The following is a 26,396-nucleotide window of genomic DNA, read 5'->3' as shown; positions in this document are numbered from 1 at the left end:
CCCATTCCTGAAAATAAAACCCAGCTAATAGAAGTTCTAGAACAGTTCAAAGACAGATGCAAAACTTCTGTTTTCAGATAGGAATATTAGCTGCTTTATAGAGAAAACCTTCCATGGTGTACTTTTGACCTTTATGATTAGTCCAATTGTAAATGATGTTCTACTATCAAAAAATTTTAAATTATACTTAAAATTTTTAAATCATCTGTGTCAAAGCAAAGGCTTTTATTAGTACAGTAGAGTTACAATCTTGCAGAGCTGTTTGGTCCTTTTGGATATAGCCAGCCTGTCTTTCCTAGTGATACATGGACCATAGAAATTGTTGTTTCATTCTAATGTTTGACTTCTTCAATGGGTAGACTTTTATTATATATATAGCATTGAATTGTGAGTCAAGTGCCAGGGTAAATAACAACAATCAACACCAAGCTACACAAGCAGAAGTAAGGATTCATCCCAGACTGTTCCTTCTCCCTACCCTCTCCTTCATCTCAAATGGTCACCAGATCCTGTAATTTCAAATCCTTAAGTATCTTAGATCTGTCATCTCTCCATTGTCACTCCTTCTTAGTTCAGCTATTCCCACGTCTCTTCTAAACTAATAGCCTCACAACTAGTAATTATCCTTGTTTCCAAACCATCTTCCATAGCATTGCTCGAGCAGTTTTTCAAAACACCAACCTGCTTGCTTTCTGCTTAAAACTCACCAGCAACCTCCCTCTTCTGTGTGGATTGGCTCTAAACTCCTGGGTAAGGCTTCTCCTCATCTGGTCTTCCCCATCCATCGTGAGTTTCAGTGATATAAATCCATCTGAATTAATATCTTGAACTTTGCAGTTTCTCAGTTTCTCGTCGGCTGCCCTGTCCCCCAACGCAAGGCCACCTCCCATCAGTCTGTTAGGCAGGATACCAGTGGCCAGTTTATGGTGAAGCGATTAAGAACACCAGCTTGTTGATCTGATCTTTCTTTTCTACTGAGTTCTTCCAGTAAAAGACAGGAAGAGCCTCTTATCCCCCTCTCTGCCAAATACTGTAGAATGTCTTCCTGTACTACTAATTGTCTTAGAACCTTGTTTATAAGCCTTATAGTCAAGGAACTCATCACCAAACATATATATTTCTTTCCAGAACTGTCAATTTTAGGTTGCCTGCAAATCTGGGGCTGATCAGATTTTATTGCTCTCCTTCAGATATGAGCATCTGACAAAATTTTAAGTACACGAATATAAAGGCAACACAGTGTTGTCTGTGAGACGTGGATCAAATGTCATTAAGTACAATAGTTGCCTTATGTTCCAAAAAGAAATGTCTTCTACCATATAGATATTTCACTGATTTCCTATTTTTTTAACAAGTTTTTCTTTCCTTTCTTTTTATGTGCAGTTTCATCTTCACCCTTTTTAATCTGATCTGTGAGACTAGGGACCACCCTCATTTTTGTTTTGGCTTAGAGCCTTGGATATAATAGGATTTTAGTAAATATTCATTGAATAGAAACCCTAGTGTGTTTTTTCCACTGACAAAGTACAAAGTCTAGGACATTTCATTGAACTGTTATGAGAATGGATTCTTTATGGGAAATTAATTTTTTTAACAATTAAATGCAATCAGCAAATTTTTAATAGTTCTGGATCTTTCGGGTGCCTCAATGGCAGCTGTGGGTGGTGACGGCAAAGCCAATGAACAGAACTTGGGGCTTCTCTCCCAAAGTTCGACCAGAGCAACTCAATTTTCTTCTGTTTATTTACTAATAGCATTTTATTTGAAACATAGCATACATTTTATTCAAAACACAACATATAAAATCTCACACCTATTATCATTGTTACCTTCTGAAACTGTTGATATTATCCTTCCCTCTCATCTCTAAAATGTTCTGACTCAATAGCTGGCTTCCTCTTGAGTAATTGAGTTGAAAGTACCATTTTTGTTAACATCAGATTAAGGTTTATTAATCAGGGGTGTCTAAATTTGCTTAGAGCAAAATTGTGCTCTACTTTTACTAAGCTCTAATGGAAATTCAGTACTTTTTGTGCTGTCTTATCACCAATAGAAATTACAGATATTTTTTAATATGACACTGCATTTATGGAAAATATCTCAAATTAGCATTTATGGTCACCACTGAAATTATAGTATTATTAGGCCCACCTGGACCTTGATATTTACCCCTTTAATAAGGACGCATATATATTACTTCCTTGCAAATTCGTTTAAAAAATATTTTGACATTTAATATGACCAATTTCCTCTGTCATTTTTTTTTTTAATGTGTGCTTTAAAAAATACTCTGAGGAGAGGGGTCTATATAGAAAGAGGACTGAGGGCACAAAGGGATGCTAAAAATCCCTACATAGACAGTGACATAGCTGATAATTATTGTAGGATAAGCAGCTATAGTTCCACAGTGTTTTCCACACGTGTAAGCAATAGAGCGCAGCACCTGTACCTGCATGGCCCAAGCTAGGGCCACCTACCTACCCTGGGTCTGACGCTCAGGTTCGTGTAACACTGCTCCTAGAAAGTCAGAACTGTAACACCTCCCAGGACAGGAAATTGTGTTTTGGTCTTCCTTCCCTTTCTTTCCCTAGTTTATTTTTCTCGAAATAGTCCTACATAAATTCAGCACTTAGATGCTTCACTGAGTACGTTTTCTTTCGCCTGCCCAGGGTCCCTCCCCGTGCTTCCTCTGATACCATGATTTCACTGGCGACGCCCCGCCCCGCCCCGCCCATCCCACCATCAGGTCCTATGGTGTGAATAGGGCCATCCCGTCTTCATCTGTGATGCTGGGCATCACGCAGGATCAGTGCCCCTCGGCAAGACTGACAGGCCCAAGACACACAGAACTGATGTGACTCAATTTTGGAATTTTAATAGGAAAAGAGTCACACTTCCCAGTCTGGTTTTTAAGAGAGAAAGATGCATGCCCATGGGTTGATGGCCCCCTTCCCACTGAGAGAAAAGCTGCCTGGGAATGGAGCTGACATAGAAGAAAACAGCTGAGAGATGGGAGGGAGAAAACCCTCAGGCTCCTGAGACGAGGTTTAAGACCAGCCTGAGATCAGCTCTGGCCCCGGCCTCTGACTATGGAAGCCTGTTGGAGGGGGTCATCCAGAGGTTGTGAGCGGCAGGGCGGTGGGAGGCCCCTCACCCTCTGCGTTCTTGCAGCACAAGGTCTGTTCGCAGTTCCCAGCGTGGTGGTGGCTTTAAGGCAGTGCTGAGACGGCAAGGTGTTGAGACCACCCGGGCTGTAAATGTGACCTCAGCCCCATTAAGGCCTTTCTATAACTTTTTAATTGTAAATGCTATTTTGGTCATTTTTGTTTACAACTGAAACTCCGGAGATTCAAAATTAACATCCTTACCCAGGAGTTGAGACACCAGAAGAAGTGTCAACCATGAGTTCCACATTGTTCTGTTTTGATTTATCCAAATGAACCGTTGCAAGCCAACTACCATCCAGTTTCACGAAGATTCTCTTGCTCACAGTGTCACTTGAGAAAACCAAGTCCTCCTGGATCTCATCATGCACTGGGGCCCGAGTGCAGCTCCTGGGGACCCATTTGCTTTTCTTTTTTTTATCTGACTCTTTCTTTTGAATTGACTTAGGCAGAATTCTTTGAGCAATAAAGCCAATGTGCTTCCCACTGAATGAAATTTTTTTCCAATTCATGGACATGGACTTTCTGGAAAGAGTTCATTTGGGGAATGCAGACAAAGATTACAAAAGCTTCCCCACCACCACCAACCTCATTTCCTTGGCGGCTGTTGCATTCAACCCCTTAGCTGGGCCTTGAGGCTGTGTTCACCTCCAGCTCCAGCAGAGGCTGGGAGATGCCAGACTCAAAATCCACTGGCTTCTCGCCGTTGGACTTCACCATCTTCGCCCTCAGGCTCAGCATGGCTTCCCCTCCATGAGACCACCGACTTCTGTTGGTGAGCACTCGGCCAAGAAGGGTTTATGTAAAACTTTTAAGCCTCTGGAAGGCAGATGCAGAGACCTACTCATCTTGCAGCTGCCCAAGACAAGCCTTCTAGGTAAGTTTTATTAAACTTGGCCTCCTATCTTTCTGGAGTGGCCTGCCTCTTTCTTTGGTCTCTACTTACCCTCCGTGTACAGCACAGGGGTCACTTTGCAAGCTAACAAAGCCATCGAGTCCCTCACTAGCTTAAGCCATTTTTAGCTGGCTTATATCAAAAGTTTTGGTAAAGTTTATAATACAAATTTAATATCTCAGTGCCTTTTAAAAGGAAATTCTTGATTTGTTCTATGACATTATAATTCCTTTATTAAATAGGTGAATGGATACACTATTACTGGCATTTGTTGATCTCTGTGAGATAAACCCAATAATATACATACTTAATATTTATAAAAAACATGGATACAGTCAACCCATTTTACAGAGGAGTAAATATAAATAGCTTCTGATGTAAAGTCATTTATCTATATCTGTAGAGAATTTAGTGAATATAATGTTACAATTCCCACTTACTGTATTCCAGAGTCTGTGTTTTTCCATTATGCATTGTGAAAACAAAATATAACTTCTCTTTTAGTGTCAAATAAACATGGACAGTTGTCATCGAGGACTCTTCAATTGTGTAACTATTCGCACACAATTGTGTAACTAATCGCACACACACACACACACAAAAAAAGACTCTCCCTTCTCAGATAGTCAAGTATCCACATTCATCTTTTCCTAATTTCCTGCCAAAGCAGCGTTTTATATGTCCTAAGCATCCGTTACACAAAGATCACAGGGTGTTTTAAAAAAGGAAACCTCACGATGCCCTAAGGGAGATGATGTGCTCTAGGTTCTTGTGAGGAACAGCACAAACCAGATAAATAACGCGTGGCTCAGCTGTTCAGGCTGCCATGGCAACACACTATAGACTGGTAGCTTACAAACAACAGGAATTTATTTCTCCCAGTTCTGGAGACTGGAAGTGGACTCTAAGGGCACCATAGTCACATTTTCCTGAGGGCCCGCTTCCTGGTTCACAGCTGGCATCTGCTTGCTGTGTTCTCACGTGGTGGAAGGAGCAAAGGATCTCTCTGGAGCCTCTTTTTTAAGGCACAAATCCCAAATCCCACTTAAGCACCTCCCCAAATCTCTACATGCTAATACCATCTCCTTTGGGGCTCAGGATTTCAACATATGAATTTGAGGGGGACACAGATATTCAGATCAAAGCAATGCCTCTCATTGAAGCTAGAAGAAAAATAGTTGTTAGATGATGAACACAAACAGATGATTACCTTCCTGGTGAAATGGAATTTCTGCGTCACCATGAGGAGTCATTTCTTACACCGTCACTGCAATTGGAGGGCTTGAGAGGCTGTAACTGAAACAGCACAACTTTAAAGCATCCTGGGCTTGTGAATTCCCCGTGCATTTTCCTGGGCTACTTATGCTTTCTCTCCTTTTCCCTATCTTCAGACGACATAAAATTGCCTTAATGAGGCTAATTAATGAAGTGGAAACTGGGCATACTCAAGAGTCTAGGAAAATTTGGGGTTATAGTAAGGAAGCTTTTACACAGTTTAGCATTCTAGTTGACAAAACAAATCCTTTTTCATAGATGTGCACAGTAACAGATTTTCTTGGAAGCATAATATCCGAGTTCAGTACACTCAGAGGAAAGTAATTGAATTTGGACATAATTGGGAAAGTTCACAGCTCAGGAAATATTGGTGAGGAAATGGTGACATACGAAGCTGACTTGAGTCAGTAATGCTTTCAGGAAGCAAGAACACAAGCTGAAGCCTTATTCTGGAAGTTGCTGTTAAGAAGGTGGTTGGAATAAATAGATCTGCATTTCTTCCAGGTGAACAGCCCCAACATGTCCAGCATGACAGTGTTCATTTTCCTTGGTAAGTGAATTATGTTGCTGGTTTATCTAAACTCATGACAATTCTTCATGTACTGAATGCTGTCCCATCTAAACTGTTGATTGAGTTAACAGATTTATAATATGAAATATCAATTAAAATCTGCATTTTATCATGGCTTATTACTTCTGCAAAAATGTACACTTATTTTTACTCATAACTATTGAAAATGCACAACACAGAAATTGTGTTAACAAATCAGGTTGCTTCTGTTTTGTTGTATAGAATAATCCAATTATTTTATATATTAGGATCTATTAGCTTCACATATATTCTAGAGCCCTTTAGAAACAAAACCTTTCAGTACTTATTTACAAGTTATAAAATGACAAATTTCAAATTGTTGTCTATTTTTCTTTGAAATTAAATTAAAATCAGATTAATTTAAACTATAGAGTTCCCCTAATTTTAAGGTGTTAATGTTTACTAAGTAGGAGTCATTTATGAGGATAAATAACACCATGTCAAATGTTTTACATTTCAGTTTTTGTAACCTAAAGTGTAGACTCATCTCTGGTTTAAGGTAGTGTGAATGTATTTTAAGATGTTGGTGAAAAATAATTAATTTATATACTTAAAGTAGAATCCATGAGGATCTACTTGCTATATGTGTGATTAGAATAGCTGTTATACTTTCTTTGGCATTTAGTAGAATCTATAAATTGAATTCAGGAAAAGAGATAGAATTGTAGCTGATTATTAAGAATCCACTCATTAAAACAAAGCTAGTTTATTTTCTGCTAACTCTAAGCTCCTAGATATTGATGAATAAAGATATAATTGTGGGCAAGAAAACAAGTTTTCAAATTATGTTGAACATAAAAAGAGTCAAAATAAATCATGTCAAAGAACATTAAAGCAAGAAGGAAAGGATCTTTTGCATATCTTCAGTTTTTATTTGGTATAAATAATAGTTATTTGGTTTCCAAAATTTTGTTTCCCTTATTTGTTTCTAATAATATTTACTTATTCCTACTATTTATTATAAAGAGAAGTCTAGGAGTTTTTACATTTTGTAGATTAGGCAGCAATATAATAGAACACACAAAATACATTACGATCTCATTATGGCCCCAATTGAAAGGCAGTGGTGGCCTCTTGTTTTCATATTCACTTCTGAATTAGCCTTGACATTAGGTTGCATGAAGGAGTGAAATCATTTTTAACCCCATTAGGGTCAATATTGTGCTAATAGTTTTAACCAATATTTCCTATAGTGCATTCTTCAGAATTCTTGTTCAACATCATCTAAATAGACCTTGTGACACAGGAAAGTTCTGTAGCCAAAGAAATGTGTTGCATAGTGAATTTAAAACGAGCATTTAATATCATAAAAAGCCTTATACTTTAAAAGGATGATATTATGTGCAACATTCTCACTCTTGTTTATTTTAAATAGAACCTGTTTTTCTCTGAGCTTTTCAGGAGTATCCCTGAGAACTTCTGGGTTGAATACATGGCCGAGATCACAGTCAAAAATGAATCAGATTTTGGAATGCTTAAGTTATTTTGATTCCTGTGGGCCAAATCATTGAGATGGTTTTCCTAGTTTATTCAGTATTTTATTTGAGTAGAAGGGGTAGAAAATCATGTAAAATAAACAATCAAGTGGACTATTTAACCTACAATTTTAAGTATGAAAGAAAATGAAACAGATTTGGGAAAGATAATATGTAAATTAATTAATGATCATAACGCTGAGGTACTGGTAAGGTTTTGATGATATATTCAGGAGACCATCATAATAAGTTTCTTGAGGGAGGTATTCACAAGATATAATGATCAAATAAAATTCCAGTTTCTTTTGAGTTTTGACATAAAATCCCCATTTTAGGGTCATTGGCAAGCTGGGCTCAAACAAATTACTGTTGGCCAGAATCAAAGGGTGTCATGTATTTCTCTGGGCTTGCTAAGCTAGGACAGGAGCTTGGCTGGATGAGGTTATCCAAGAACATGTGAAAAACAGAAAGCTGATATGTCAATTTGCCCTCTAGCCCTTAACAAGAAAAATATAACCAAGCCACACCCCTGGGCCTATTCTCCAAAAAGCAGTGACCCAAAAAGTAGTAGACATGATCCAATCAGTTGTCTTGGATTCTCCTTAGGAGAAGAGGTTTGGAAAGAGGTAAGATAAAGAAAAGATTTTAAGGCTTTACTTGAAGTCTGCAATTTTATGTTGTCATAGATGATTCATAATTAACATCACCTTTTTAAAAAGTCAAGTACTTGGCTCTATTAAGACATAGTTAATACCCTGTCTCTATAATGCATTTGTAATCCCCGTATCTTTCTATGGATTGATTAAGCGAGTGTCAGTTTGCATTCTTGCAGAATAAATTTAAGTAATTTGTATACCATATGTAACTCTGGGGGGAAAATATTTTCCCAGCCTAGGGCAAATTACCTTTGAAACCAAAATCAGTCAAAGGGAGAAATAAAGTGGGAGAAACCTACTTATTGCTTACAAGCAGTCATCTACTTCTGCTCTCCTGTGTCTCTCACAACCCAGCTGCAAAAAGGGATGCAAAAAGGGACCCCACCCAACCTCTCTAGTCCAGATATGCCCTCACTCCCCCATGTAATCACCTACTGATATGGAGATGCACTAAGGCCAGGCAAGAGATTCTGGAAATATTGCAATTTTATCCACACCATACCAAATTAACATTGCCACTGTCTTGATATTTCTAGAAAACTTGCTGGAACCTTTTATTTTCTTCTGCCCAATATAACTTGTAAATATCTGGAAGGTGTTATTTTTATTGAATATTATTAGTTACTTACATATAACTCATCTACAAAGAACTATTCATGTTGGTGTAAATCAACATACATTTAATGCGTCATTGTGTTTGATGATGGGGCTACAGTTAAGAATTATCCCAGTTCCTGCCCAGTAAAATGCCAGAACCTAGTGGTGGAAACAAGTACATAAATACATACTTTATTACAGAGCAGTAAATGCTGTAGTTGGAGAATTCCCAAGGTCGTAGTAAAACAGATGGGGGATGTAAAATTCAATTTAGATGTAGGCAAAGGGGGTATTGAATTCAGGGAAGGCTTCCATAAAATAAGTATTGTGTTGAGTCTTAAAGAACAAAAAAAGAGTTATTCCAGACAAAACCAAAATTAGTATAAATGCTCAGAGATACAAGACAACAGGGAGCATTTGGAAAACCGTAAATGTTTAAGGACTTCTAGATAGCACTTGATAAGGAATATGAGAGTCATGCTATGAGGAACTATTCAAAGGGTGATGCAGGGAAATGACAAGACTATAATGATGCATTAGGCAGATAAGGTGGTGTAAAGTACTTATCTAAATAAGATGAAACTTAAGACTGACTGACTAACGAGTGAGTTGGTCATAAATTCAAAGTGAGAGTCAATGAACTATGGGAGAATGGATATGGGAGAGTGCAGCTGAGGATGGAAGACTTGTCTATCGTGAATCCAAGGTTCATAGATAGGATACTGATGTGAATGGTGAAATTGCTAATGATGTAGGTTGGTCCACCAGGGAGTGGTGATGATGAGGACAATATTCGAGATACATTAATCTGGAAATGTGTTCCGTAACATGTTGGTGGAGATAAAAGCATCTATAACTGGAATACTGGAAAATAATGGGATTGAATTATATATTTGAAAATCATCAGCCTAGCGATTCTAGTTGAAGCCATTAGAGTACACTGGAATTGTCCTCAGAGAGTGTGTAAAATGTAAACAGGAAAAGTCTGAAGGAAGAACCTAAGCTAAAATTATATTTCAACAGAAGGGTATGAGGATCCTGGGGAGCATGGTAATTGTCAGAAAGTATCAAATGAGTAAGAATCAAAGAACTACAAGAGAGGGTTGCCGAAGAGAGTTTCAAGAGCAAAATGACAAGAAAATGCCCAGTGAGAAAGTAGGCAAAATGAAATGTTAAAACTATTAGATATGATACTATGGAGGTGATTAGGGTATTTTTAAGAGCAGTTTCAATGGAGCAATAATTATAAAAATAAATTATAAGTTTGGAATAAGAGGAATGAATAAGCTGTCAGAAAGAGAGTAAATATACACTCTTCCTCTAAGCCTCTCAGTATAGGAGAAATACAGATATTTAACTAGAAGGGAGGTTAAGATCCATTCCAGTCTTGTTATGATTTTACCAAATTTTATTTTCCACCATTCTGCTCTTTATCTTTAATGACTTAGGTTTGAGGTGAATAACTGTCATACTGTAATACTGCAAACTTGTTTTTGCTCTTCTGTTATTGTTGTTATTCAAGCTGTGGGGCTATGCTTGGAAAATGAATCTACTTCCCAAACCCTTGACTGCACATATTTAAGAGAGCAATGCTTAAGGGATGAAAATGGCTGTAAACATACATGGAGAAAAATGGAAGATGCCTGCAATGTCTCAGGTAAAATAAGTTGCTTGAAGTACACTCGAATGATTTACTTTTACTGAGGTGAAAACAGAATTTGATATGTTCTTTCACTATCTTAGCAACTAGGTTAGGGTTGATCTCAATATCTTACTGAAACTTGATATTCAAGTGATTCATCTTGAATCGTTTATAAATGATTTAGCTACAAAAGGGTATTCTTCAATTACTCAAGGACCCTAATGTATTAACACCATGGGCAGCTTTGTATAAGATTTCAGATTATTTTTTTACTTTTCTCCTCATGTGTAATATTATAATCATATGCATGCTTCTCAGATGCATGGCAACAATCTTTCAAATAAAATGTTATTTTGCCTATATGTAAATACGTCAGTGATAAAATAGGAAAAAATAACAATTGTGATCATTAAAAGCATTGTTCCTCGTTTGTATATTGCATACATTTTATGTTCTTGCAATACATACATGATTTTCCATTCCAACTGTGTTAAGAACCATTTTAACCATTTTTATAATTTTTACTCTATCTATATTCCAAACATTTGAGGGGAGGCCCAGGGGTAGAGAATGTAAAAATTAGAGAGTTACTTTATTTAAAAGAAAAAAAATAATGTCCTGAATATATCAAGTAGCTGAATAAATATTGAATAAGAACATCATAGTAATACTGCGTTCACTAAAAACAGATAAACCAACACTCGAGTAGGACATTGCCCTCAATTATAATTCATTAGAACTATAGATCCACTTTTCAGTACATATATTTGTTTGCATGCTAGTAGTCTTATGACAAAACTTTTCAAAAAATTTGCATTCTAATGTAATTTTTGTGTTTTATCTTGCATAACAAATATTAAAATACTATAAAAACCCGATACATTTCCTTAATATTCTGTAAGAGAAATCCAAAAGGGAAAATAAAAATCTGTTCTTTCATGACTCGTTTTTTCCTTCAACCATTTCATCAAGAATATATTTGACACTGTCCTTGCCTCTTGCCCATCTGCATATGCTTCCGCTGCCTCCCAAAGGATGTAAGGTGGAGAGTATTGGTTGAAGAGGCAGCAACCTATAGTTCTCACAATGCCAGAGTTCACAATCTTCACCATCAGAGCTCTTGACCAACCACATGGTCTCAAGGAATTACACAGAATATACATAGAATTACATAGGATGGTAGAGATATTTCCTTCTCTTCCCTGCCCCTGATGGGAGTGCATGGCATAGTTATACTCCAAAGAAAGTTCTAGCTCTCTAATCCAACATTATTATTACCATTCAAGAAAAGAATTTCAAAAGCATAATTTGCTCAAAGTCAACACAGTAATTTTAAGATGAGACTAAAGAACAATGACCACAAAATCTGTTGCTTGTTTTGATGATGAAGCTCCTTGTTATATTTTATAAGGCAATTTAAAATATCATAATCAGTGTGTCATGAATTACAACATATTTATTTCAGTATAAAAATAGCAAGTCATTTGCACTGAATTGCAATAATATTTGCATAATTATCCCATGCATGAAGCTGAAATAGAGATAGTCTCAAATGCACAAATGAAGTGAACCCAAGTAGAGTTATTCAGAAAAATGAATAAAAGGAAATTGTTGGGTAGATGAATTAAAGCAGAAAATGAAGTATTGGTAATTATGAAAGATTCATTACTCAATGTTTATGCTTTCTAAGTATCAGAACCACTTCATTTTCCATGATACATTTAGAACCACCTGCAGATCTCTTATTATAATCTTAGAATGACATGTAAAACAAATAGCAGATTAGGACAAAATAGCTATAAAATTCCTAAACTGAAAAAATTGCTAAGATTACAGAACATTCTGGTCACTTTGGATAAGGACAGGCTTGATTATCACTGAAAGGCAAAAATTGGCATTCTAAGTGAGGACAAAGCTATTTTAAATACATAAAGTTTTAATCTAGAAGGAAATATTGGGGAAAAAAGTGTAAGATTTTTACTCAAAAAATCACTTATATGGATGTCATGCAGCACCCCCAGATAATCCTACTAAAATAAATTACTTGGATTAATATGTTAAAAACATTTTGGGTAGGGGGATTCAAAAATTATATTCAGATTAATAGCTGGAGTATTATATGATTGAAATCCAGGTAACCCTTGCAAGATGAAGGATTCATCAAGCTGTAACCTGAGCATCCAATCCTTAGTGGAAAGCAATTTCCAGTTTAAAGATTGTCTCTGCACTGATGACCTCTATTGTGCTGTTAACAAACTGCTTGGAAAAAAATGTATCAGTGAATCAGGTAATACATTGTTATATGGAATAATTACAGCCATGAAAAAGAAAAGTACAATTTCAGAATTAACCATATCTTTGTGATTTGATTAACTCTTTGGGTAATTTGATTAATTCTTCATGTAATTTAAGATTCTGTGAGCTGTATATCTCAGTGCATAACATATTTCTGTAACTGCTAACCACAATTTCAAGCTTCATTCAATTACAATTCATTAGAATTATAGATCTACTTTTCAGTACATATATTTGTATGTATGCTGGCTTTGTGCAAGATCTAAATGATAGAAGACAAAAGATATCATTTTTGTTGTTAAAGAACTCAGGGTCTCCTGAGAAAGAACAAAATATAAGTACTTCCCTAGAATTATACTTGCCTTAATCAACTAATATGTATTTATTTACTTCCTATTCAATGTAACAGGCTAACGCTGCAGTGGTGGTAATTAAACCAGTCTGCACGCGTCTTTCAGGGTACATAAAGATTTTCCAAGGGACATGTGGGACCATATAGTTCTAAAACAGTCAATTTCCATGTCCTCGGTGTCCCTGTGTAAACTCTCTGAAAAGTGTTCAGCTTGGGAATGCACCTGTTATCATAGAATTCTCACCTTTTATTCACAATGAGCCTTTTCCCACCTATAAGAAATAGGTTTGCCTCTCATCTATTTTTAATGGTTCCATGTCCAGTCCCTCAAATCATTCATGCTCAGTGGGCAATTTTCTATTCTGTAATTTTGCCTTTTCTAGAATTTCATATAAATGGGATTACATAGCATGCAGCATTTTAAGCCTGATTTATTTACCATAATGCCTTTGAAATTCATCAATGTTTTGTGTATAGGTTAATTTTCACTCTTGCGTAATATTCCATTGTATGGCTATACCACACACTGTGTATCCATTCACCATTGAAAGTCATTTGCATTATTTCCACATTTTTAGAGATTATAAATAAAGCTGCTATAAATATTCACATAAAAGAATTAGTACAAATATAAGTTTTTACTTCTTTGGGGAAGAAATTGTTGGGTCATATGGTAAAGTGTATGTTTAACTTTATAAAAGCTTATACACTATATTTTGAATTTGGTATAACCATCAATGTATGGAAGTTTCAGCTGCTCCTCATTCTCAGAAGTACTTGATTTTTTTCCCATTCTAATACATATTTAATGGTATCACATTGTGGTTTTAATTTGCACTTAAATAGTAATGTTGAGAATATTTTCATGAGCTTATGTGCCATCTATATACATTATCTGGTAAAGTCTGCAAAATTTTGCCCATTTTAAATTGAACTTTGGCTTTTTTATTGAGTTTTAAGAGTTGCTTTTCTATATTGAATAGGGTTTATCAGAATACATTTTACAAATGGTATTTTCAAGTCTATGTTATTTCCTTAAGAGTTTCTTTCAAAAACATTGAAGCTTTTTTTAACTTTAACAAAGTGCAGTTTATCGTTATTTTTTTCTTTTATGGATAATGCCTCTGATATTTCATCTAACAAATCTTTACTTAACCCAGATTCATGAAGATTCCCTCACATCGTCTGGAAATTATGTAGTTCAAGTTTTACATTTAGGTCTATGATAAAATTTGAGTTAATTTTTGTATACGAGCAAGCAGTGGGTCAGATTCGGTTTGGGGTTTTTTTTCACGTGGATATCCAGTTGCTCTACCACATTTGCTGAAGGGCCTATCAATTTGACCTTTCTCAAAAATCAGTGGGCTGTATATTAGTGACTCTTTTTCCAGATTTTCTTTTGCATTCCAATGACCTATACTTCTATATACTTTGCCAATACTCTGCAGTCTTACTACAGCTTTATGGAATGTTTTGAAATCAAATAATGTAATTTGTTTAACTTTGTTTTTTTTCAAAAATTGTTTTGGCCATCGTTCTTCTTTGCCTCTCCATATATATTTTTAACAATTTCTTGTCAGTGTCAACAAAAAAATCTTGCTGGCGCTTTGGACTTATATTGAAACTATACATCCATCTGGGTAGAATTGACATCTTTACTATGTGAGCTTTTAAACCTATGGACATGGTGTATATCTCTCCATTTGTTTAGGACTTTGATTTTTTTATCAGTATTTTTTAGTTTTAAGTATCTAGTTCTTGCATATAATTTGTTAAGATTTATACAAATATGCTTCACTTCTTTGAAGCTGTTGTAAAAGATCACATATTTTACATTTCAATATCCAGTTGCTCATGGCGAGTAGATAGAAGTATTGATATTTTACCTAGACCTTTGTTGAGTTGGATGACAGAATGGAGACGTGCTAGTAGATGATGCTGGAAAGAAACCAGGTATTTATAAAAATGAGGGAAGCTGAACTTATATGCCTTCCTAAAGAGATTAGCTTTTAAACTGTTGTTATGAGGAGCTATTAATGCAGTTGAAACAGAGGAATGCAGAATCAACTTTTCAAAGGCTGTGTCCCTGGCAGCTTTTTGGGTAGGGAATGGAATGGAGAGGGGGGAAGGATGCAGGCCAGGGATATCAGTTAAAAAGTCATCAAAATAATTTGGGAGAGGGGTGATACATGCCTGTGTTAACACACTGGTCCTGAGGACTATAAGGAGAAGACACTACAAAATGTATTTGTGAACTGTAATCAGTGAGAATCAGTGACAGGAGTCGATAAGGAGTATGTGATGTATTAAGCATGTTATACGTGTTGCTGGCTTGGGACAAGGCTATAGCTGCACGCTGAGACAGGAAAGAATAAAGACAGGACTGGGGACAGAAGTGATGATTTTTGTTTTGGAGAAATCACATCTGGGGCAAGCTTTGGAACATTCATATTAGGCATGTTAGCATTTTGTTTTAAGTTTCATGTGATAAAATATAATTTAAAAAAAAAGAATATGCTTCATCTGGCTGGTATTTAGAAACATGACTCTTGCACTGAGGAGAGTAATCTAAAATAAACATACAAGTTTTAGAGTCAAACATTTATATGAAGTAGATAAAAACAAGGAGGATAGGATTAGCCGAAGGGAAGTAAAGTGAGAATGTAAGCATTTTGATAACAAGATGCATGAACTAGTTAAAGAAATCTAAGGGACTGTTTTCAGGACGGGAAAAGAAACTACAGAACAAAATTTTGAAGGCAGTAAAAAGAGAAGGTCACAGAGAAAATCGTCATCATTTAGAAAGGCTGAGAAGTCAAGTAGGACAGGGCCTAGAAAGGCATTACTTAGCTAATGAGTAGGTCTTTACTAGCTTTAGAGTACAGCAAGCTAAAATGAAAGTATATTGAAATACTAAAAATATTTATTGGCTTTTGTTGAATGTATTAAATGCCATTATGTGGTAAAATTGATAAGCCAGGAATATAAAACCTCAGAGAGGAGAAGACTTCAGTGATCTTGCAAATGCACTCCATCATGGACCTGACCTGGTTGCTAAGTTCACAAAGAGCCTGAGCGGATTGCTTGGAATTTAACTTAGAGGGAGAAAGGAAATCATTGTTACCATCCTACCATCCATCCTGTGGTAACTGCAGCTTGCTTCACAGACTTTTTGATCAGCACTCCAATGAGAAACGATTGCTCTCTCTCCCATCTTTGTATTCCTAAAACATTCCCAACATACATAGGCATGAACTTTTCTATTCTCCTTTGATAGATTGTAAATGTCTTGAGCGAGTCAGCTTTGGTATTTCTTTTTCTTAATACAATAAATCACCTAATACACTGCCTGATACTTAGTAAATGACATATATGTAAGTATTTTTAGTTTTTTAAACATATTTTTTAGCATCTAAGCTATGCATTCATTCACAAAATACTTACTATTCAGTTAATATGTAAAGAGATTATATAAACGCTGGAGGATGATGGTACAGTCTCTACTTTTGATTACCTAAAAACATAGTAAAGTAAAATGGACATTTAGTCACATTTCATGTAGCCTAGCTTAATACACACACACACACACACACACACACACATATATATTATAAATAGATTTACATTTAGACAGGCTTACAGATAATTTCAAAACATAAAATTACTGATATAATAGAACTGATTATATGAGAGCAGCATTAATTCACATACAACCTATTCATGCAAGCCTGCATATGTTAGCCAAAAGGCATAGAAGAGATGATGGCTTCTGTGCTAGTAGAGGAGCTTGATTTAATAATTATACCAATCCACTGTGAGCTGTTAGTTGAGAAATGCTATAGTGTGGGTTTCAAAGCATGTGCAGTAGGGTGGCTGTCCTCTGAACAGTGCTTATAAGGGTGCCCTGACTGCTTTTAAGTAAGCATTTTAATATCATGAAATTCGTATTATTTTACATAATGAGGCATTTGTAAAACCTAAGGTGTAAGAAAGCTATTTTAATAAAAATGAAACAAAACAAAGTACCATTTTCTTTAAGGGCAAGGTGCTCCAGGAGAACCAGTGACTGAGAAGAGTGGTAGGTTCAAGGAAGCATTTGTGGTGGAGATGTGCTTGAGCTTCAGAGGAAGAAAGCATTTCAGAAGTAGATGGAATGATTCTGAAAGCCTATGTCGAGTTTAACTGGGGTCTTATATTGTTACTTTTACTTATCTTCTTCCTGTAAAGTTTATATAATTATGAGTTAATTGGAACTAAGGCTAGAACATGAATTCTCAGTGAGGATCTAACCGCCAAGGGGTAAAATTGGTGCGTGGGGTGGGCAAAAAATCTCTTATTCTCTATTATGTATAAAGTACAGATATTCATATAGTCCTTAAAGAGATACACAGTCTGTCTATGGAATTAAAATTTAACAAGGGGCAGGGGATATTAGGGGAAAAAAATATCTAAAAAGGTTTGTTAAGGGGAAAATAATGGCAAAAGGTGGAGAAACACTTCAGCAAAGGTACATTTCTAAGAGAAAATGGAAATTCATAGAAATTTATGTGAGAGAAATAATGTTTTTTTTAATAAATATTTTAAGTTACACATGAATTTTACCAACCATCATCAAAATGTGATGAAAAGACAAAAGTAAATGATGAGGACAATATCTCATTAAAGAAATTGAGCATTACCATTATGTGGTTACATAAACTATAAATAATCAGTGTTTTTTATTTCCGTTTTCAAAAATTCAAGATCATTTGTCTTAACTCTCAAATTAAGTTTTTTGATGAGTTTTGAGAGACAATACTGGAATATTTATAAAAGATGTGTGTATACACTTTATAGAAAACATGAAAAGGTCCTAAGTAAATGATCTTATTTAAATTTTGGTCTTTTTAAAATTTTATTTATAGAAGAATCAACACTGCCCTCACATTTGGCCTCACAATCAAATATCACCCAGTGGCTCCATCAGAGGGAAACATCATTAAGGGTTGAAAAAAAGACTGACTGTCTCATGGCAGCCCGTACCTGCCAGGAATCTCAACCTTGCTCTCTGCTGTATGAAAATTTTAAGAAAACCTGTGGGAGGAAATCAGAACAATGCAAGACCCTTGATGGAGGCTACCTGTGCGCAGCCTTAAGAGAACGTATGAAAGAAACAATCTTGTGGAATTGTCAGTGTGATGACCCTTCAAAAGCAGAGTGCATTGAGGTTTGGAAAAGTTTGTTTGAAAACATTTGCATAGAGGATGGTAAAATGAATCAAGTTCCAGCCTTCAGTGAAGACTATGAAGATGGATTCAACCTGGACATGGTTTCAGGTTGGTATTCAAAGGACAAATTTAGGAATGTTAAGTATAATCCCAAATATGAGTTAATGAAAGAATATTTCATTTCTGATTCCAGCTCTGTTTTTCTGGCTATATTTCTCCTAGAAAATTAAAACTAAAAAACTTAACACTATGATTATGTCCAAAAGAGATTATGAGGAAAGAGGCAAATTCTAAGAAGTGTTAGCATAAATGTAATTGTATTCATTCATTCACTCATTGGACAAATAGTTATGAGGCATTTACAATGTGCCAAAAACTGATTCAAGGTTCTCCTCAGCTCAGAATATAACTCCTCAAAAGCAGTGATTTGTATTTGTTTACTTCTTCCCCACCAGTCTTAGAACATGGCCTAGGACACAACAGTACTCTACTACATAATAATTATCACTTCCACATTTTATCTATTTCTTTAATTTCTTCAAACCTCCTAAGAAATAAGCTCCTTGAATAAAGGACAGGTGTTTTTTTAAACAAATTCTGAAAAGTTTTAGCATACACCTAATTGTATTCGTTCATTCACTCATTGGACAAATACTTATGAGGCATTTACAATGTGCCAGGCCCTATGCAGCAGGGTTAAACATACATACATATGTGCCATACAAAATTAATTTACCATGCAGAGAATTTATTATAGTTTATTATCACAGCATATAAAATAGTATACATCTAATATATAATATATTTTTCCATGCTAAATAACTGTTTTTGTTGGGTTTGTAATAATTATTCATATAGTGGACATATTAGTCAGCTGAGGCTGCCATAACAAACTATCACAGGCTGGGTAACTTAAAAAGCAGAAATTTATTTTCTCACATTCTGGAGGCTTGAAGTTCCAGATCAAAGTCCAGCATGGCCAGTTTCTGGTGAGAGCCCTCTTGCTGGCTTGCAGACTGCCTGGCTTTTTGCTGTGTCCTAACATGACATTTCCATGGGGTGTGTGTGTGTAGAGGCTGAAGGGTGAGGACTCTGTCTAACACGTCCTTTATTAGGACAGTCATCTTATCAGATCAGGCTCTACTCTTATGATTTCATTTATCCTTAAATACTTCCTTAGAGACACTTTATCTGAATATAGCCACACTGGAAATTAAGGCTTCAACATATAGATTTTGGAGGGTCACAAACATTTAGTCCATAGCATGAGTAAACTTTATGTTGCAATGATAGTTTTCTGAATATGTTCTAGTCAGTGGTATAGCCATTCCAATCCGTCCCAAAGCAGCAGTTTTAATCTAGAGGTCTAGCCAAGACGTTTGTATCTGTTACAAAAGCTTTATGACTCTGTAAGGTTTGCTTATTGGGATTTCATTCAATGTGCAATAGCAGCACAGAAGAAGAAACATGCCAAGCTTCTTCTGAGGCAGAGGAGAGTGGGCTCCAGGAGGGATGGTGATTCTTGAGCTGAGATGTAAGCAGTAGAAAAGTGAAAAACCATGTATAGCGAGAACCATGCAAGGAGTCTGGCAAGTCCGTGGCACACCCGGAAGTAAAAGTCATTTCCTTATGACTGTACCATCATATATGTGCAATAAATAGATGGGCAGGCAGGGAGTTTGGACAGAGAGCCCAAGCAGGAATAAATTGAAATCATGAGGGGACTTTTATGCCATAACAGAAATCAATATAATCATCAATAGCCAGTGGCAAAGATTGAATTTTCATTTCAAAATGAAAATCAGATCAAACCCTTCCCCTATCACTATATGCATATGTCTGTTAGTGCTCCCTGTATTTTATTTTGATTTGTGTTTAGTTGTCTGTATTTCCTGCCAGCCTGTGGATGCTCCACAACAGGAACAGCAGATTTTGTGTCTTCAGTATAGCACCTGGCACATAGTAGGGACTCTACCAATGCTTCTTGAATGAAAGATTTGAGAATTATATGGCCACTGAGTTAACTCCCATCCAAGAGTCTCCAATTCTATAATTATGATTCCTAAGAACTCAGGGAGGTAAGATAATCAGAGGTAGAAATAGTCTTTAAATTGCATTGCAATCTAATTAAGACTTCCTGGGAATTTAGACAATGTATTCCTTTCTCCTCAGACTGATTGTTTGTTTACTTTAGTGCACATGGCCTAGTCGTTAGCATTTGTTTAAATCTTCAAGCAACTGAAACCTCAGAGCAAGGCTGTTTAATTCACTTGAATGATAGTTCACAGGTTTATTTTTCTTCATCTGTACCTCAGTCGTTTTGAGAATCAAGGGTTAAATAAGTGTTACATGAGTTTGCATGTATTTTTGCTGGATTACTTGTTTGTAAATGTAGCCCACATTCTCTTCTTGGGTTAGAAAATTGTTCACTAATGAAATAGACTCTTTGTTTTCCTTCTAGATAACATGAAAGAGGATAATAAATTCAAGTGGAATCTCACTACTCTTCCTTATCATGGTAATATTTATAAATTGTAATTTTGATCTGTGTTGTAAATACCAGACAATATAATTTAAAATGTGGTTACGAGGTTTCTTAAAGGTACGCTAATACACAATAAGTTGTGTGGCTTTTTAATAGTTCTAATATTCCAAATGCAACAAAATCATTGCATTTCTTCCACTCATTTATCAAAGCAACTGCTTTTCCCATCCACCTCCTTTTTTGATTCTGCTGAGGAGTACTTTATAATTAAAATCAAAGACTAGAGCTTGGTTAAATTTCATGGATCTCTTGATCATATAAATTAAATAATTTGAGGCCAGCTGTTTTTGTGTCTATGTGTGTCGAGTAGGGTGCATTCACATGTACCTGTGTTTTCCAGAATATGAACATTTCTATATGCTGGAAAAACCATGTGGAACCTTTAGTCACGATTTCCTCCCCATAAAAACTTCAACAGAACAAGAATCATTTTGATTTGAGCCAGTGAACTCACCATAAGCTATATAGCTCACATGTATTTTCCGAAGATTTATTGTTTACATTTGAGAAACTTGGACTCAAGTCATTTTCCTTCCTTTCTGTTCTGGCCCTCCACATTTCCCATCACTTTTGGATTACAATACACATCCAGGATAGATGAAAGATGATTCAAAATAGCCCACCACTTAGATCTCTGTAAATTCATACTAATGCTTAAAAAATAAAAAAGGTCGTGTGTGCTGAAAATAACACATTGGTACATTGCATTTTGTTCATAGACTTTTTGCAGGTTTTTTTGCAGATTAGGTATAGCTTTATGTTTACTTCTCCATGCCCTGCGTGTATCATTGCTTTCAGGAATCAAAGGGATCCCATCCTGTTTGGAAGTGGCAGAGGCGTGCGTAGGGGATGTGGTCTGTAATGCACAGTTGGCCCTTTACCTTAAAGCTTGCTCAGCAAATGGAAATCTGTGTGATGTGAACCACTGCCAAGCAGCCATACGGTTCTTCTATCAAAATATGCCTCTTAACATTGCCCAGATGTTGGCTTTTTGTGACTGTACTCAATCTGATATACCTTGTCAACAGTCCAAAGAAGCTCTTCACAGCAAGCCATGTGCGGTGAACATAGTTCCACCCCCTACTTGCCTCAATGTAATTCACAGCTGCCGAAATGATGAATTATGCAGGTGAGTAAAAACACGCATACCTTACTTTCTTATTTCGGCACCTTATTTGTTACAGTCCAGTCCTAACACTTGATCTCATTACATTAGCTGGAGTTCGCGCCACCATCCAACATGATGTAAACAAAGCCAGACCATTACTATTCCTGAATCTGAAGTACGTGTGTGGCATCCTTTTTGAAATTCAAATGTAGAACATGTTTTTGGAATAAGAAATTCAGCATGTCAGGGTTTGGTAGCCATGAAATAGCATTGTTAAAATGACATATGCAAGTTTGACTAATGAATGGTTAATGGATCAGACTTATATGTAATTATTTTTTGGTTTGATTCCATAAGGCTGTTCAATGTCAAAGAATTTTAACAAGGTGGCTCTTCAAACTTTGAAATAAATCTTTTCTGTCTTAGGCTGGAAATCGGGAAAGGAGATGGTAGCCCTAATAGAGTTTGGACCTCTCCAGCACATATGTAGGCCATGATGTCAGAAATGTACCCACTCTTCTTCCCAACCTCAGACCTTGATTCTCAGGGGAGTAATGTTAGTTCTTTATTTGCTTATTCAAAAAAATAATTATAAAGCACCTACTGCTGCTCTAGGTATCAGTGTACAAGAGACAAAAATGCCTGCCCTATGGAGCTTATGTTCCAGTGGGAGGACACAGATAATAAATGAAGACAGCAGATAAGGTGATGATTACTCTAGCAATCACGCATGCACACACACACAGAACAGAAAAAGGGGAGCTGTGAATGGGTAGAAAGAGTTGCAAAGCAAATGGAGTGGCCCCAGGAGGGAGCATTTATTGGACTTGAAGAAGTGAGGGAATGAGCCTTTCTCAGTCAATGTCTGGAAGAAGGAGACACCAAACGAACAGGCCAGCCACGCGAGGGCAAATGTCGCTTGGTGCGTCCCCGCAGCAAGGAGGGTGGAGTGTGCAAGAAGAAGAGCAAAAGGACATGAGTGTAGAGACTTCACTGGGTAGGGGGCAGGCAGGCTTAGATTGCTTAGGACCCTTAAGGACACTATGAACTTTTTTGGTCTTTACTCCAAGTGAAATGGAGGGGTACTGGAGGGTTGTGAGCAGAGGTCTGAATTATCTGGTTCCCTCTGTAAAACTTCCATTCTGGCTGCTAAACTGAGACTAGGCTGAACCTTCACAAGTATCTAGCCCTGAGAACCATAAATCTAATCCAACATTCTTGGCTTTCTCTTTTGTTCCCTACGATGGTCTTCATGAACACATTTCCTTGTATATTCATGGTGAATTGATCTTTTGAGTGGTAAGAAACCCACAGTTAAGTGGGCCGCTTTGGACAAGAAGAATAAAAGATGGAGGAAAGAATGAAAATACTGAATAAGTTTGACAAATCCAAATGATCTGTTAAACACCGATGTTACTATGTTAACTGAGCTTTATTTAACAGCCAGCATTAGATCATATAATGTTTTTTTCATCTTTTGCTTTTTGTGATAATTCTTCATATTGATTTGTTTGCCTAGGCCTCAGGGACTGTTTAATTTTACTTGAATGAGTAAAACTCCATAAATGAATGGAATATGATAAAAACATTTGATTATACTATTTTTCTCATATCACAAAGAGAATATTTCTATCTATCAGTCATCTGTCATCTTTCTACACTAACAATGAAAACTTTTTATAACCAGCCAGGGGAACTTTTATGAAAACAATCCCTGTAGAAATACCAGATGTCTCCATGGATGGGTACCTAGCTTTACCTGATTTCAGTGCCAGGGCCCCAGATGTGCTACTTTATCATACGGAAGTTATTTGTGTTCAACCTTCAAAACACAAGATATCTAAGCTTTTTTATTGAATTCAATATTTTAAGGGCAAGTGGTAGGATCTGCTGTTATAGTCCTTGAGAAGCCCCATCATGGATTCTGAATCACACCCTCTTAAACTCACCTCAGCATCAACACCTTCTCAGACTGACTGGTACAGGGTTGGTAACCTTCCTCCACAAGGACTCCTGGGTTTAACCACCTCTCCAAACTGCTTGGTACAGAAGGTCTGGAACACAACAGGCACTCAAGACATGTCATCTCTTTTCCCTTGCAGTCACTTCATTTTTGTAATTTGTTTTGCTTTAAAAAATAAATAGAATTTTTTTCTAATTTTCTAGAATAATTTTCTAATTTGATTTTGGCCAAAGAGTCTGTACATGTGGCAAAAGGACATGGTTTTAAAATTCAACTTCTGTCCCTGTTACAGATTCTTCAATTCATGATGGCTTTTGAAACTCCTTTATTTGAAACTTACTTTCCAAACTAAGCTAGCATAAGAAGTATATATGTACATCAGTGCCCCCTACCCAGTGAAGTCTCTACACTCATCTCCTTTTGCTCTTCTTCTTGCACACTCCACCCTCCTTGCTGCGGGGACGCACCAAGCGACATTTGCCCTCGCGTGGCTGGCCCATTAGTTTGGTGTCTCCTTCTTGCAGACATTGACTGAGAAAGGCTCATTCCCTCACTTCTTCAAGGTTCTCAGGGCTAGATACTTGTGAAGGTTCAGTCTAGTCTCAGTTTAGCAGCCAGAATGGAGGTTTTACAAAGGGAACCAGATAATTCAGACCTCTGCTCACAACCCTCCAGTACCCCTCCATTTCACTTGGAGTAAAGACCAAAAAAGTTCATAGTGTCCTTCAGGGTCCAATTATAATGTATACATCAGTACATATATACTTCTTATGCTAGCTTAGTTTGGAAAGTAAGGACAGACTGTGTGTCTTCAATTTCTTCTCACCACATGCAAATAGTCCCTTCATGAATACTTTATAGAGGTGATGGACATATCATACAATATTAGTAGTCAAGGTAAAAAGATAAATCCTGTCATTTTTCTCAAGCAAATTTTGCCTTAGGGAGATTTCCAGAATTTATATTTGTTAATGTAATTAAGATGGGGGAAAAAAATCTCCAGATGAAAAACCACTTCTTCAGTGAGAATGTTAAGCCCTTTATCACTTATGATTTTGGCCAAAGAGTCTGTACATGTGGCAAAAGAACATGGTTTTAAAATTCAACTTCTGTCCCTGTTACAGATTCTTCAATTCATGATGGCTTTTGAAACTCCTTTATTTGAAAAGGCCAAAGAAAACAGTGTAAAGGACATTTTTCAATTAATTTTATCCCATACAGATAGATGCTGGGAGATGAGCTTGTTTTGCCAATTATAAATTTTTAGGAACTTACAGAAAATTATAATGCATTCTATTTCCATATGTATGAATTCAAGTAGCAAAAAAAGTACATGCTTAGAAAAAAATTCTATTTATTTTTTAAAGCAAAACTCCATAATATACACATTTATTTTAAGTGCCACAGAATATTTATAAAATTTGACTATGTATTAGGCCACAGAGGCAAGTGGAATGCATTCTGTGTGCAGAAATTACACAGATCACACTCTTACAGTTTGCAATGTAACTGGAAATCAATAGCAAAAATAAAAGCAAAATAATCAACTCAACTCCATTTAAAAAGTCACTTTTAAACTCTTGTTTTAGTAATAAACCAAAGAGGAAGATTGCATGATATTCAGAAAGTAAAGATAATGAAACACATCAAAACATTTTACTTTTCAAACCTAATATAAAATTTCTATAATATAAAATTTTCCCATATTTAAAAGTTTCTTCCAAATGATTTAGTAATTAATGCACCACAGTATTTTTATGATTTTTTAAAATTGTTAATTAATATCCTTTAATTATTTTTGCAAAATTTCACAACTACTTTTCTGAATAACTTCCAATGATTAAATACATCATGAAATTTAAACTTAGTAAAATACATATTGAACAAAATAAATGGCATCTAGGTACCAATTTATTCTCTATCAACTCATAAATGATAATCAATACAGTTAATACATTTAGATGATATCTTATATATAACACTTAACTGCACTAAAGGAACATATTTATTCTTCTGGCCTCAGACTTAAGCTCAAAAAATTTGTAGTATTTTTTAGATATAAATTTTAGTATATTCAAATTGATTTTTGCCATTGTACTAAAGAAGCTGATTCCTTTAAAATGACTTAAAATATGAGTTTATTGAACAGTGTGCAGTTTAGGGATTTAAGCAGAGTAGTACCATGTGTACAAAGTAGCTCATGACAACTGCTATGTACTCAGTTTCATGAAGTTTTGATGGTGACAGAGTCAAGAAAGGGTTAAAAATTTGGTGATAAATATTAAGTAGAATGATTAATATCCTTGGTTCCCCTGACAATATCTTCTTACTGTGAAAGTTTCCAAAATGAAATTATTTTACACAATCCAGACTTTTCTTCAAAGCCAGTACAATAATGATCAAGTATGTAGTCAGAAAAGTTATAAATGGATGTGGTTCTAATGTATTTCCTTCGCCATTAAATAAACTTACAATGTTTTGCTTTAAATTAGCTCTGGCTGCCAGAGAAGCTCACGGCATTTTGTAAATTCTAATTAGTCTGCTTAGAAAAGCTGAGGAAGAGTACAGTACCGCCCAGGTCTCAAAACTGGCTTGAAAAGTCAGGCGCCTTTCCTGATGTCACTTGGTGT

At 36.0% G+C, this 26,396-nt stretch overlaps 1 protein-coding gene and 1 pseudogene across 1 annotated transcript in view; one reads left to right on the top strand and one right to left on the bottom strand.

Annotated features, from left to right (window-relative positions):
* Positions 1-3,327: 3,327 nt before the first annotated feature.
* LOC118927659 (40S ribosomal protein S7-like) lies at positions 3,328-3,905 on the bottom strand (annotated as a pseudogene).
* A 1,957-nt stretch (positions 3,906-5,862) lies between these two features.
* Positions 5,863-26,396, top strand: part of GFRAL (GDNF family receptor alpha like) — a 54,387-nt gene continuing 33,853 nt past the window's right edge. Inside the window, 5 exon segments of the mRNA XM_057494039.1 lie at positions 5,863-5,884; positions 10,177-10,311; positions 12,410-12,583; positions 20,612-20,668; positions 21,494-21,824. Coding sequence (XP_057350022.1) covers positions 5,863-5,884; positions 10,177-10,311; positions 12,410-12,583; positions 20,612-20,668; positions 21,494-21,824 — 719 coding nt within the window.

The sequence above is a fragment of the Manis pentadactyla genome, chromosome 16 (assembly GCF_030020395.1).
Source record: "Manis pentadactyla isolate mManPen7 chromosome 16, mManPen7.hap1, whole genome shotgun sequence".
NCBI lineage: Eukaryota > Metazoa > Chordata > Mammalia > Pholidota > Manidae > Manis > Manis pentadactyla.
This window is presented reverse-complemented; position numbering and strand designations above follow the sequence as displayed.